The sequence below is a fragment of the Musa acuminata genome, chromosome BXJ1-6 (assembly GCF_036884655.1).
Source record: "Musa acuminata AAA Group cultivar baxijiao chromosome BXJ1-6, Cavendish_Baxijiao_AAA, whole genome shotgun sequence".
NCBI classification, from domain to species: domain Eukaryota; kingdom Viridiplantae; phylum Streptophyta; class Magnoliopsida; order Zingiberales; family Musaceae; genus Musa; species Musa acuminata.
In genome coordinates, this window is record NC_088332.1 from 37493676 (window position 1) to 37509211 (window position 15536).

The 15536-nt window shown below is 32.7% G+C and overlaps 1 protein-coding gene across 5 annotated transcripts; it reads right to left on the reverse strand.

Annotated features, from left to right (window-relative positions):
* Positions 1-7846: 7846 nt before the first annotated feature.
* LOC135676810 (guanylate kinase 1-like) lies at positions 7847-11297 on the reverse strand. Of its 5 annotated transcripts, XM_065188403.1 has the most exons (11): positions 11072-11295; positions 10617-10650; positions 10323-10433; positions 10148-10224; positions 9931-10060; positions 9153-9515; positions 8913-9034; positions 8666-8801; positions 8524-8569; positions 8337-8442; positions 7847-8253 (listed from the first exon to the last, which is right to left on the reverse strand). In XM_065188403.1, exons 2-11 carry the CDS (start codon positions 10617-10619, stop codon positions 8139-8141), a joined length of 1209 nt encoding a protein of 402 aa, XP_065044475.1. In that variant the 5' UTR covers positions 10620-10650; positions 11072-11295; the 3' UTR covers positions 7847-8138. The 5 variants fall into 5 exon arrangements, with proteins under 5 accessions (XP_065044475.1, XP_065044474.1, XP_065044473.1 ...); XM_065188402.1 differs by having other exon boundaries at positions 8337-8569; positions 11090-11297; XM_065188401.1 differs by having other exon boundaries at positions 8337-8569; positions 11072-11297.
* Between the last annotated feature and the right edge of the window lie 4239 nt (positions 11298-15536).

Consider the following 15536-nt stretch of genomic DNA (forward strand, 5'->3'; position numbering starts at 1 on the left):
ACTGAATAAAGTTATATACTAAATTTATCTAAGACTTGATCAATATATCCTTTTAAGATAGTCTTAGTAACCTTTGAGATATATTTCTGAACATCTCAATACCAATAATATGAGATGTCTCATTCATATCAAGCATCTTAAAATTTTTGATGACAAATTTTTTATTTCATACAATAAACCAAGATCACTATTGATAAATAAAATATCATCCGCATACAAGACCAATATAACAAACTTACTCCCACTAATCTTCATATATTAATACTGATCCATAATTTTTTTAAAATTTAAAGAAACTAATGATATCAAAAAACTTAATATATGGAGGGTTGTTTAAGGTTATCATAGATTTTGTAATTGTGCATACCAAAATTTATATTTATTTTATTTTTTTTACGAATCGTTTAGAGTAACCCATATAAATCTATATATTTATTTAGAAATTTTATTTTCACATTCATTTGATATAACTCAAAATCATAACATCACTAATGTCATGATGATTTTAATAAGTTCATTAAAAAAGCTAAATAAAATATCTTATTATGATCGATGTATTTTTTATGAGTAAAATCTTTGACGATAAGTTTGACCATTATATCATTTGATATTATCCTTTGAGTCATATTTATATAATAAACTTATTTATAGTTATTGGGCAATTCAATGAGTTCTTAAATAATATTCTGGTTCATTGATTTTAATTATCGATGTATTTTTTATGAATAAAACCCTTGACCATAAGTTTAGTTATTATTGTTGGGAAATCTTGGGGCGACATTACATACACAGTGAAGAATAGAAAAATAAAATCTTCAATTCTCAAAGATATGTTTGTCGTCATGCGAAGATTGATGCATAAAAATCTATTAAATAGAAAGTCACGTGTGAGATAGATTGTGTTACATAGGGAGATCGTATATCCCTGAATCCCTGCAGATTTCTAGGAGAGGGTGAAGGAGGTCAAGCACCCTCATCTCTAACAGTGATCCAAACAACAGGGCTACGATGATGCTCCTCAAAACTTTAAGCCTGCTCTAAGGTGGAGAGGGGGAGGAGAATAGGAGAGACAAACAAAAGACTCTAGCATATAAACCACTGATTCCCTCATATTTATAGAGGTCTTTTATCAACTTAATCCTAATGAATCATCTCATATTGGGTATTGGATCTCCATCTAACTACCTAAGCCTCTTAGATTAGTGGATCTCTATCTAATAATCTCTTATGGGTACTTATTGGATCTCGATCCAATAATTCAAGGGCTTATTGGATATCCAATAAGCTAGGGGCTCTAGCAGATATCTTACATCCGAACCTCTACTCATTGCAATACTTATTATATGTGTGTGGCCCTTTAGGCCTAATATCGAGCTGGCCGTGAATCATACCTGTCAGAACTCCTTTTAGCTCAGTGAATTATTATCTCCATAATAATTCACTTGACTCATTGATTGCAGATGTACTAGGCCACTACGTTGTAGTTTTCAGACGATACAAGGGAATCCAATCCATTAGACCTTTCTGTCCTCAGTTACCATATACCTATAATCCCTTATCCATCTAATATCCCAAAGATCATATACCGGGCATGGTGCTATCAAACCTATACGGTTTCTACTCGAGTCTTGCTCTAATCAGATTCTCTCGGAGAACTCTTTCTCTCTCAATCTGAATGACTCTAGCTATAGATTTGTCTGAGCAAGAACATATGGGACATTCCTCTCATGACACCGAAAGTGGATGATCCTTTATCGACACTCAATAGTCCTCGTATGGTTGGCTATCACTCCCAATGATCGATTGTGCTATATATGGGACATTCAAACCTATGAGTCCGATGTCAAAGAGTAGAGCACTCATACAGGACATCCTTGGTATCTCAAGTCTAAGGACCAGATACACCATTGAGACTACAAAATTGCTATTTAATAATAAAGTATCATCAACCATTTAACATTCCATAAGCAGATCAATTAGTGAACTCATTCTCCAATGTGTACTTGTACTGTATCCCTAGTGTCCCCACATGAGCAGCTATGAGACCAGCTGCATCCATCATATGGGCGGGTATACAACACACCAATCTGTTCGGTTATCTCAATGTCCATCTCGAGTAACTTATGATTGTGATTGTTTAGGATCTGTATTTAAAGGTGAATCGATCTCATTTTCGTGATCTCATCACGATCCGATTCCCATTACACAGATCCAATGACATCACAATATATATATATATATATATATACATATATATACATATATATGCAATAAGCAATATAAAGTGATAAATGTCAAAATATAATAAGCAAAAAGACTACGTGTCAAGTCACAAGTGTCATCACTTACGTGATTAGCTTGCAGGGTATATATGACTAGCAATTATATGATTCGATATTATCTTTTAAGTCATGTTTATATAATAGACTATTTTTTAATTTAGTTATTAGGCAATTGAGTTCATAGATACTATTCTGGTTCAACGATTTTAACTTTTTTTTATTATATCATATAATATTTCAGAATTATTACTTTATGTGAAAATAATGAAGAATTCTTTTATTCTTATATCATAATATAGTTTATATATATATTTGACATAATTAAAATTTTAATTCTTTATATACATATATAAATTATCTTATTAAAATTTTACTTATCCTTAAATATAATAAATTTTAAATGAGTCAAACTAAGAATAAATAAAATTAAGAATAAATTATATGTGAAAGGAGTCAACTATATTGATAGATAATATTCTTAAGCGTACAACTTTATCAACCATATTGAGGATATAATCTTAAATTTTTAAATACTATCATACTCAATTTCAATCAGTTCTTTGATTTAGGTGTTAGTTAATGACTTAATAATAAATTTAAATTAATTTTAAATATTCTAATGTGTTAGCTATAGACTATAATGAAGTCTAAATATTATTAGTAATTATTATAAAACTGAATCTTTTAGAATTTTTAAATCATTTATTTTAATTATTTATTTTAAAACCTTTAATAGTTATTTCTATGATCTTTTTAATTAGTCTAATCAAGGTCTAACACACAGTGTATAATGTATATGCTAAAGTCATTTATAATAATTTAATCCAAAAATATAGAGACAATTATAAGAATATAATGACGAAAGTATCACTATAATAAAATAATATAAAATTAATAATTTAAATTTGTTAATAAATATTAAACTATTATATCATCTCTATTTCATATTTGGGTGAAATATTGACATATCTAGTATTTACTCAAAATTATTTATGAATGACTGATAACATTCATATGGAATAGTATTTCTACCTTTGAGTATACAACCCAAAACTGTAATAATATTATCATCCTATCCCATTGCATAATTATTCAAAGTATATTCTTCTTTGGGATTATCTCTTTATTATATATATCATTATAAATATTATTTTTTTAATATAATTTAAGACTAAGTTATTGGTCTAGGCAACTTTGGCAACTATAAGACTAATACAATAATATAAAATATAATTTAAAATATCTTATAAATGATAAAATCTCATAAGTTTACTATCTCAAGCGGCATTAGTAGGTACCAATTAGATAAAACATAGGGATATGAGTTACAAATAATATTCATCAAACATAAATAATACTTTTATATAAAAATAAATATTATTTTATAATTTTAAAAATATACGTATAAATATCAAATAAATATCCAAGAACAATAATTAGATTTTTATTTATCATATGTAAAATTCATCAATATGTCATATGAGAAAACTAATTCCAAGAAAATTATAATTTATATTTTTTAATTCCATATGGAATCCTAAATTAGACTAGTCAATCCTATTTAATTGGGTAGACTCGGAATTTTTGTAGTGCTCGAATTTCACACATATTGAATTTTAACTAGCATATTATAAAAGCATAAATAATATATATATGTTATGCCCACTTAGTAATATGATTTTAGATCAAAAATATCATCTTTGTCAAATCAAACTAAACTCAATTGAAGTTGTTGTAATATTAGAATTATATTAGTAAAAGAAGAAAAAAAAGAAAAAAAAATTTTAAAGAAGGCCTAATGAGATTGAACCTTACACCTAAGGGAACCTCTTAAACACTTTTATTTTATTTTAGCCTTTTTTTTTTACCTAAGTCATGATATTTTCTCTCATTCTTTAGCTATTCCCTTAGCTTTTCTTATGGAGGCTAGGAAACGCATCTCTAGGGTTGAGATGAGAAAAAATATATTCTTCCCTTGCTAAACTTAGGGTTTCAATTATACAGATTACAAACTAATATTTTCAACTCCTCTTGAGTAACCTAAACTTTAAATTAATATTTAATTTTTTTGATATATTTTGTATGATTATCTTATAGTTTTAAGGTAAATTTAAGGACAAATTCAAATTTTTTGATTTCTTAAGAGGTAAAAATATCCTTTAAAAAAACCTGATTCTCACACTATTATCGCTGTCGTTGTGTTCCATTGCACCCACACACATGAGTCTCACCGATGGTACACCGACCGCCTACCCGTCACCTATGGTGGTGCAATTATTCTCAAGTGATTGACACATGATTATTCGCTACATTATGTTGCTGCGCCCATGCACGTCTATGTGCTGCCATGTTGTGCTATGTCATTGTGCCCATATGCGACTGTGTATGAGTTGGTGACCACACCATCACCGTGGCACAATTGTTGGAAACTCAACCTTCAATGTCCAATTGGCGTCGGTCGTGGGCAACAAATACTGCCACAACGACATTGCTATAGCTATCACACACAATGGTAACCACTGCAGTCACTACATATAGTGGCAATCGTCGTAGCCTACGACGTAAGTTGTCGCACCCTACGACGCTTCTACTGCATATGCAATCGCTACCTGCGATTGAACTGGTGACCACCAGAGGCCTTGCCCTCAACAATATTATCATTGATAGCAAATTGTCGATAGTGCTCCATCAATCAAATACGAGGAACATCGCATCATCCGTAAATAAGCAATAAGACGGAAAAGATAGAAAGCATATTGACAATATAAATAGACCATTCAAACATCGTAAATCAAAACCAGATAATACTTTTTCATAAGTGAAGGGTGATAATAAACAGATCTAAATACACAATAGATATAAAAAAAAATATAATCTAAAATATTTGATTTCAAAACATAGCTTTGGTGTCAATTGTAAGTATAAAAACTATACTATACTATTGTTATATAAAAATTTTTAATGTTCAAAATTAAAATCAAATAATAATATATTAAATATAGGAATATGTACCTTTCGTTGTTATTCAAAAAGCCTTTATCTAATATGTAGGTGCACATATTAGCGATGGATCTACAAAAAAAGCTAGACTCATTTTCTCTCTTTCTATCTTTCACATAATCACTACGAGCGATGGATCAAAGACAAAAGGGAAATGAGAGAAAAACTATAATATATTAGATTATATTTGTCCCTATAAGATCCTATCCTTTTTATATATGAGAGCAGAAGGACTAGGATAAATAATTATGAGAGTCTCTCCTATTAAAGTTACCTCATAAGAAATTACATCATAATTAAATTTTCATAACTGAATCATATCTATAGTATATCTTACTTGATTACATAATTTAACAAAGAGGAGTACATTGGATTTAAGTCCATCAATGTGGTACTTAAGCAGGATCCATTCTTAATTACATAACGACCAAATCTGCTTCTTGCTTCACTAGCTTTTAATGACCGAAATAAACAAAATGGGATATTGTAGATATGGCCCCATCCTCTTAGCTCAGGATGTCTTCGACCCTTTTTCTTAGCTCAGGAGAAACATCGACTGTAAGGGGGCCCGTCCTCCACCCTTTGTCTTAGCCCAGGATATAAACATCGAGCAGAACCAACAAGCACAAAAACACACCAAGCAATGCCTCATAAAGAATATTGACTGGGCCCTCTGTGAATGCAACATCCCTTTTCATCCATTCTTGTGTTGTTCTAAAACCAGTCAATGCCTGCTTTGATACCATGGGTTAATCCAATCTTTCTGGTAGTCCAAATGTCTAAATGTCCAATTTTTTCCTCTCATATATCTTTGTTGGAATGACTAAAATGTAATGTTGTGTTCCACAATCTCGGTAAGATCATTATATATCTGATAAGCAAATACATAATATGCTAACCTGATTTTTTAATTTAATCTAAATGAATGATTAAATGCTACTACTAATACCAAGTATCCTTTTAGGTTTAGGTTACTCGATATTCTTAAAGTTTGAAAGGGTTCACCACAGACTTTATTCCTTCATGACACATTGTGGAGATTCCTGTCTTTACCAAACTAAGATTTGTCTAACTGGCCATACAAATTATGCAAGCTATTAAGTCATTAAGTGAAAAAAAAAGGATTTGTGGTGTTTACTTTTTTTTTTTGAAGTAGTAAGAGATAAAGGAAGGTGGAGAAGAATTATTTTTGACATCATCTGCAACATTTCCTTCACTCAATCTATGTCAAAACACCACAACCTATGCATCTGTATTTAAACTTGGATCTCTCTAGGTGGCTATGGGACCATGGAGGAACTCTTTAGAGATGATTGCTCATAAAAGTCTGCCAAAGTTGGGCAAGTTTTGAGGCCATGTGAATCATTGTTCTGTACAGTATACCAAAAACTCACTTATCTCCTGATATGATGCACTCAACAAGGAAACTAAACAGGAGGCTGATGCAAGAGGCATGAAATGATGCTGCAATTTCTCAAGCAGATTGGTGGTTTTGTTCTTACGAGAAAAACACATTTACTGGTGAGTTTATACATAACCAGAAGACAAGTCCATGATAGATACTCCAATCATTTTAATAGTTGATTGCCCATGCAGATCTCCTAGGAATTATAAATATCAGAAATTTTCTGAACATGGAAAGAGCACTATGTTTCTGAACAGCTACTGACCAAATGGATCACACACACACACACACATATATATATAAAGAGGAAGGGGTACACACACACACACATATATATATATATATATAAAGAGGAAGGGGTTGAGAATTTGGGGTAGGCTACAATCCACTATAAGAAGAGTAGATTAGAAGAAAGTGACCAAACAAGGGAGGGAAATCTTTTCTGTCCAAAATGTATTCTGCATTGTTTTTCCATCTGGGTGAAGTATATTTGTTCAATCATGCTCTAATTTCTTTGCGGTGTTCTTTCAGTCAATTTCGTGCCTTTAATTTTATAATTTATGATATAATTTTGATTGGTATGCTGAGTTGGAAATTATCAAAATAGAGTTACTGACGGATTCAACTAAGATTTAGGCAATATCACAATAAATTCTTCTTTTCAATCACTTTGAATAAGAACATCATTCAGATGTCACATTTTACAGAAGATAAATCTTTCAGTCACATTAACAAACCAAACAAATAAACTTAAAACAAGATAGGCATTTTCTTGACATTTTATCTCTAATGAATAAGAACACAAATTATCAAAAGAGTTATTGACTGATTCAACTAAGATTTAGGCAATATCACAATAAATTCTTCTTGTCAATCACTTTGAATAAGAACATTCAGAGGTAGCATTTTACAGAAGAAAAATCTTTCAGTCGCATTAACAAACCAAACAAATAACCTTAGAACAAGATTGGCATTTTCTTGACATTTTATCTCTAATGAATGAGAACACAAATTATCAATATAGAGTTACTGACTGATTCAACTAAGATTTAGACAATATCACAATAAATTCTTCGTGTCAATCACTTTGAATAAGATCATTCAGAGGTAGCATTTTACAGAAGATAAATCTTTCAGTCGCATCAACAAACCAAACAAATAACCACAGAACAAGATTGGCATTTTCTTCACATTTTATCTCTAATGAATGAGAACACAAATCTTGTTTATAAAATCAGAATTTCGTAAATCATGCCTTGCTAAAGTCCATCACTCTCACAATAGTAACGGATATCTTAGGAACAGCTACCTAATTGGAATGCTTGCCAGAAACACATATTTCTCAGTGTAAGAGTTCAGATATTAATAGCTCTTGTGACAGTCTAAATCAGTCCAAAAACGAGTCAGTGCTGGTACAGATGTCCTCCGTCGGTTGCTTAATTCATGGGATGTCAGAGTTGTTTGATCCTGTTAACACCATCACGTAATGACTCAACTGTATATACATTGAGTCCTCTTGTTCGGCCAGGAGCACCTCCTTTAAGTGATGATATGTCAAGCATAAACCTACCCAGATAACAAGCAGAAGAGTCAGGATTAAGATCAGTTGTTATTGATGTGTTATCTGATGACAAAACAGGGTGACTTACAAACTAGGTACTTTTACACCAGTGCCATTAGTGCCACAGTGTAAAAGGATTTTTGGATCCGCCCTAGATTCCATGTGAGACACATGAACTTTCAAGTTCTTTGTAGCTGCATGAACAAGGTGATATATATGTTTTTCTTCCAAATAGTAGCATAATACCACAAAAGCACCAGGAGCTAGTAACTTACTTGGTTGATTTAGGGTATTAGCATTTTCATCAGAAGCAAGTAATTTCTGACAAGAAGAAACAAATCCAATTGAGACATGGTTCATTTGTCACATAATTCTTATCTAAAAGATATGTTTTTTCCATGAAAAGGAAGTAGGCACCTTAAGAGTCTCATAGCATGTTTCCAAGTCATCGTTCACCAAAATATGATCGAAAAGACCAGGAGATCTTCCTTCATCAAGCTCTGCTCTGGCATTTCTTAGTCTCTTCTGGACCTGTTCCTCAGTCTCAGTAGCACTGTGTAGAATGACTAGAGAAGCATTATGATAAATTTTCTAGGTCCATTGCACAAATCTCTGATGAATTCATGAGCAGAAATATTTAATATTTTCAAATGAGTATCTATACCGTGCACGTAGACGCTCCTCCAGCTCCTCAAATGATGGAGGACAGATAAAGATAAATATAGCATCAAGAGAACTTGCCCTCACTGATCTAGCTCCTTGAACATCAATGTCCAGAATGCATCTCTGAAAACAGAAAACCTTCCAAAATTTAAAAAGCGCAACACCAACAGAAATGTGTAATTGAAAAATCAAATATCATTGTTGTTTATATCCATGTATTCATGGAAGATTCAGCAAATACCTTCCCAGAGTCTGTAACTGCCTCAACTGCTTCAATACTTGTACCATAAAGATTTCCATGAACTGATGCAAATTCAAGAAATTTCCCATCTCTTATATCTTTCTCCATAAGGCTTCGCTCGGTGAAGTGATAATGAACTCCATCCAATTCCTTCTCTCTTGGTGCTCGAGTTGTGTGACTAACAGAAAACCCATATTTTGATGGAAATTCCTTCATAAGTTTGTTTATCAAGGTGCCTTTGCCAACCCCAGAAGGTCCACTGATTACAATTGGTTTTGGGGCACTGCCAATGACACCCTTACTCCAGGCAACTACTTCTGTTCCAAGTAATTTCTTTTGCTCTTTAACAAAAGGGGTATCCACCTACCAAATTATCCAAAGAAAAGGTGACCAACAAAAACTAAATGAAGGACAGTCTATCATCTAAATTCTGTGAGCACGTATAAATAAACAAAGTCTTGCACCAAAATGATTCCAAACGCATGGTACCAACACACTAACATAAGTAGGCCTCTAATGATGAATACTGAATTGAACTGACAATGGTCTATACACACCAAAACAAAGATCTGTACAACATGCTGATTTCTCCATGTCATTAAAAAGACTATCACTTAAACCACACACATGATTCCACTAAATAGCCTCAGAACATAAGAAATTGTTTGCCATTACAACTTTAAAAGAGATTGTTACTCAAGATAAATATTCCGAAAACATGAAGTTGTTGAATGATATGCACAACAGAAGAGCAACAAAGCTGAATCCACACTCTTACCTCAAGAAACCAGATGCAATCATCCAATGGATAATCCTTCTTTACAATCAATATCCGTCCATTGTTCAGAAGAAGAGTCGAGTGACCTTTCAGTTGAACAGGTTTCATACCCAGGACAGTAGGAATCAACCTGTTCAATTCAGTTAAAGAATTAATTGACCCAATCTTAGACATAACCTGAATAACCAAAATTAGAAGAGGCTAATATGCATCATACCATGATCTTGTCAAATTATCAAAAATTTTGACATTTATCCATGACTTGCCTCCATCCTCAGATCCTTCAACTACATACTGAGCATGCAAGTACAGGCTATTAGATCTTGCATGACATATGTTACACTAGTCATTAGCTTGACAGATTGACATAAGCCAGAATAATAATGTCTTACTGTCTTATCATCAACAATGGTAGACGTCTGATAGTCTTTCGATTCAGAATCACAAGCAACAGGTAACTGCCCATCCAAGCTGTTCAAAAGATGCTCAGGTGCTTCTTCCCCCTGGTCATCAATTCCCAAAAGATCCAACATTAATAGACATTTCATAGACCATATCTATATTTACAAACACCAAAGAACCAATCAGGCAAGTAACAAATCCATTGTAACAGGCGGATCAGAATGCAGGCATATAAATAAGAACGAATGAATCAGAGTGCGAACATATAAAAAGGATGAACTGACCATCAAAATTAGTCTTGCTTCTACAAGCCTGCCCCTGAACAAAAAGAAAAGGGAGCAAAGCCAATCAATACAGAAACAGATCACACAAACAGAACTAAATAGTTCAAACTTAATTATTTGAAGTCAACCAAGACCTAGCAAACAAATCAAATACTTCAACGAACAATTTGCACCAAAATCAATAAGATCCACTGTCCCTTTAAAAGAAAAATACGATCTTTTCCTACACATCACAGCAAAGGTTACTCCTTTCTTTCAAATCAAGATTAAGAACAGAAAACTATGTTGAAATTCCATAAAAAGGATTTTTTTCTCCAATGTAATAATCAACTAATGCCAAAAAGAATTGCCCAAGGAAAAGGAATAACCACCAAAAAGAATTCCTGAATCGAAAACCCGAACACAGGCACAGAACAAACAAGGCAGGCAGGTAAGAAAGGAAAGAAAAGGAATACCTGAATCTGAGAACCAACCTCGATCCGTGTGAGGTCTTGGAGATCTGGTGTTTCTGGTGTCAACCAAAGGCTGGTCCAGAGAAAACAGCTCACGAACAGCCAATCTTATTGCCCTTTTCCTTCTCAATTCCCTACTTTCTTCCCACCGATCTCCCCCTCCCCCTTCCTTTAAATAGAGGAGGCTGTTGGCCTGTTCTCGAAGGAAGAAGCGCGCTCTCTCTCTCTCTCTCTCTCTCTCTGGCCAGAGAAGAGAGGAAAAAACCAAAAGTGAACCGCTCTTCATCGGGGTACTGTGAACCGGTCTATGACCGGTCCAGATACGACAAAGCTATGTGCAGATGCAATCGCGACCGTCCATTTCTTCCAGTACGACGGCGGCCTGGTTTAATTTGATGGTGAGGACAATAAGTGCGAGAAATTTTGTGGCAACATATGTAAGCAATAAATAGGTCTGTCTCCCTATCAAGAAATAGATACTTGGATGCAAGTGGAATCGGATTCCAATCCAATTAATAATAGAAAATGGTTTTGTATGGTAATAAAATTTAGGTTTTCTACAAGGAAATTAACTTTAATATTTGAACAAAATAATTTTTTAAAAATAATAATAATATTATTATTATTAAATATTTCAATGCGCCAAAATTTTTTATCATCATTATTATTACTATATTGTGAGCTTCAGATTCGCCCACAAACCAATGCTTCGCATATAAATCATGAATGGAAGGGAATGCATAATTTCCATGCTAGTAAAATCTCATGTGGATCTTTTCTTAGAGAGAGACTGATGTACTATCGCGGATGGACCCACCGTATACTAAACCCCAAACATCGTATCACTAAATCGCATAGCAATCTAAGTTGAGTTGAGTATATAGATTTTTTGGAATGCGAGTGACTATGGAAAACCAGAGAGTTTTACTGTTTAAATATATATTTTTTTTCTCTATGAAGAACATTAGAGACAAGGAAATTTTGGATTCGGATTTAATTTTAGGCACCGACAAGACTAAATTTATATATCCTTAGTGGTTGAAATTAAAATCATACTTTCGAAGAAAAAAATGAAAGAAAAAAAACCACTGAAACGAAAAGAGTCAAAGTGGAAAAGAGAATTCTTTTAAAATGTTGCTTAGTAACAATATCGAGTAAGATATTTCGAATATCTATTTCTAGCTACCATATTTAATTCAAATCTTAATGCATTTTAATTGGTTTAAGACGAGTTTACATAGGAAAATAGGTATGTGTATTTAGTTGAATTCAAATTAAAGTAAAAAAATAGTGGGGAATCCGATTAAATAAATTACATGAGGAGAGATGGCTATGGGACCAAATCTAACCGACCAAGTTGGGGGAGGGAGAGCATTAGGTTCTTTTTCTTGTTGTCCCAACATGCAATGTTTCTTTCTTGCTCATATCCACAGTCATGTAAGTGGTAGAATAGAATACCACCTAGATGATGCTCAAATCACCACCTCAGCCATTACGACAAACTCAAATGCCGAGATTGACTTGGTCTTCTTGATGAATACTGCTGGCACACACAAGAACAAAGAAGAGTCCTCCATTATTTATTTATGTCGGCCACACTTGCGATGGCTTGAGTAAATCTATATTTCTTTACATATGTAATGATAAAATTACTTCTTTATCATTTATATTATAAATATTCGAGTCAAAAAAATAATTATTACATTTGTATAAAATCGTATGCACTGATCCTAAGTTTGTACCTCTACTTGTACGGTTAACATGCATAAATGTATACATGCAATGCATTGCGTTATAAATCTATCGTTGGATGAAACAATATAATGTCTATAAGAATTCAACTTTAGACATGGGCTCATGTAAATATATCGACGGAGAATGTGCTTTAGTACGTACAAAGATATACAATCATAAATCTATAGGCTCTCATATCTCAAATGACTTCAGTACTATATATCCATTTTGAAAATAGTATTTTCAATACTATATAGTGCTATAGTGACTTGGAAAAGGACTCCTTTAGCATCGTAAATAATGTCAAAAGGGGAGTTTAGCATATTGTTTCGACTATAAGACCACTGTGATATCACGTCAGCCCCAAATCAAATGGTCCCATCCATATCAAAATTAAAAAAATATTCTTTCTAACCATTTTGATTTAGAAAATCTTATTGAAAGACACATTTGTATCAACCTAACACTAAAAAGATGATAAAATAGGTGATAAATAGTATTTTAATTATTTAACACAAGATGAGAGTTCGCATTGGATCGAGATTTACTTCTACACTTGTCACATGTTATGATGTCAAAAAGATAAAGAGTTTGAGGAATGACCAACAAAACTATATTAAGGGTGTGCCTAACAAAAATATAATGCCTAATTTTATTAAAGAGTTTAAAGAATTTAATTGAGCCTAAGTCATGGATAATATGGAGAATAATTTTTCAGATTATCTAATCATTATTTAATCGTAGCATCATACATAAAAATATTAAGATAACGAGTATGGGTAACATTTCATCTTAACATTAGGACTATCAATTACCTATCTTGAGCAAAAGAACTCTCTTGTTATGTTAGGATAGAGTTAGTATCTACGTCACCTATTAACGATTTGGTTAGTATGTTGATCAAATGGACATGATATGTTCAGTTTAATCTCAAGCTCATATTCTCATATTCTATGTTCTTATTCTTTATTTGACTTTTGAGTGTCACACAAGTTTAATAAAAATATTTTTAATGTTAGTGCTCATCATAGTATATTAATAACTTTTTAAATGTTTGAATATATCAACTAAATTGGTAAAAGTTTTGATAATTTATCTTAAAATCCTAAATTGAAACTCCACCTTTTTTTTAGGTGTTCTTCGAACTTACGGCTCTATAGCACGAGGAAAATGAATCGGGTCAGCTCCGCTCTCTCTATGGGAAAGATACTAAAAGATACTAAACTTTGACATATGAATCAATATAACATACCAAAATTTCTTTCTTGTATTCGTATGCATTCTCATCTAAGCACATCACTACTCTCCAACATGGCAACAAGCAATTCTCCAAGCACCTCAATATCATCACACATGTTTCATCCTTCTTTGCATAAGAAGATGGTATGATCAGTTCTCATCGCAAGTTTTTCCTTGGTAGGTGAGGTGGCTAATAATACCACAACTATTTGCATGTGTTTCCTCGATGCATGAGTTAAATCCAAGAAAAACATTTTGGATTGGGATAGAAAGGTCAATTGTTCTCGTTCTTGGCCACTTGTAGAACGACTCTAAACGTGAAGCATACTGACTTCCTTTTTATTCATATGTATACATAATTTTCACTGTTCGAGAGAAGAAAAAGATGTTACTTCCCCCACCTTCCACACTATATAATAAGATTCAAGAAAGACTTGGAAACGGAACTCCATGTCATCGATCAATAAGATTCCAAAACCTAATGCATTATTGAAAAATCAAATCATTGATTTGCTAAGTTATTTATTAATATTAAGGAATATATGATAACTAATCAATAAGGGTTGAAATAATTACGACAACAATAACAAGTGGTAATGTCCAAACCATTTGCGAGTAACTATATGAAACTTTTGCTATCATTGTTCCTTATGAAAAAAATATACAACTATTTAAACCAAAGAGTATTTAAATATTTATTTTAATTTAAAATATAATTTTTTTAGATTTATTATTATTATTATTATTATTTTATTAATAATTATTTCATCATTTATTGCTATGACATTTATATCTCTCGTCAATATCATTCTAAATATATATATTTTTATTTTATCATCTATCAAAGTTACACATATCATTCTAAATATATTATATATATATATATATATATATTATATGGAGGGTATGCCAATAATAAGTTAAAGTCTCAAGGACAAGGCCTAAAATAATTAATCACTTTTATAAATCAATAGAATTAACTATTAGAACCAAATATGTAATGGATACATCTCCCATCCCCAACTTGGAATATTTTACAGCAGCGCACACACTTCCCCAAAATATAAAATAATATAAGAAAGTTGAGCCATCACTCCAGGAGTACTAAACATTTGTCATTATTATTGGTGGGGAACCTCCGCAATAACTAAAATATAGCAGGAGATTAGGATTCCTTGGATTGAACAAAGACGTTTTGAAATGGTCAACTCGAAGGATGCTCAGAATACTGACAGCCACGTTGAACACCCACTTTCCTCGAAATCGAACTCTGTACTATGAAGATCTGCTCTCTCGACCAGAGCGGGCAACAGCCTTATGGCGAACGGATTTCGACCTCGTCGGTGTGGCGCATGGCGCACGGCAAGAGGATGCGGAAGGAAAAGGCTGAAGCTTGTTTGGATTAATTAAAACAAGGAGACGAGACGAGAGGCTTCGTCGTTGGCCTCAAGTTGACCGGGGGAGGTCGGCAGATGCACCGAATTGTTCGGCTTTG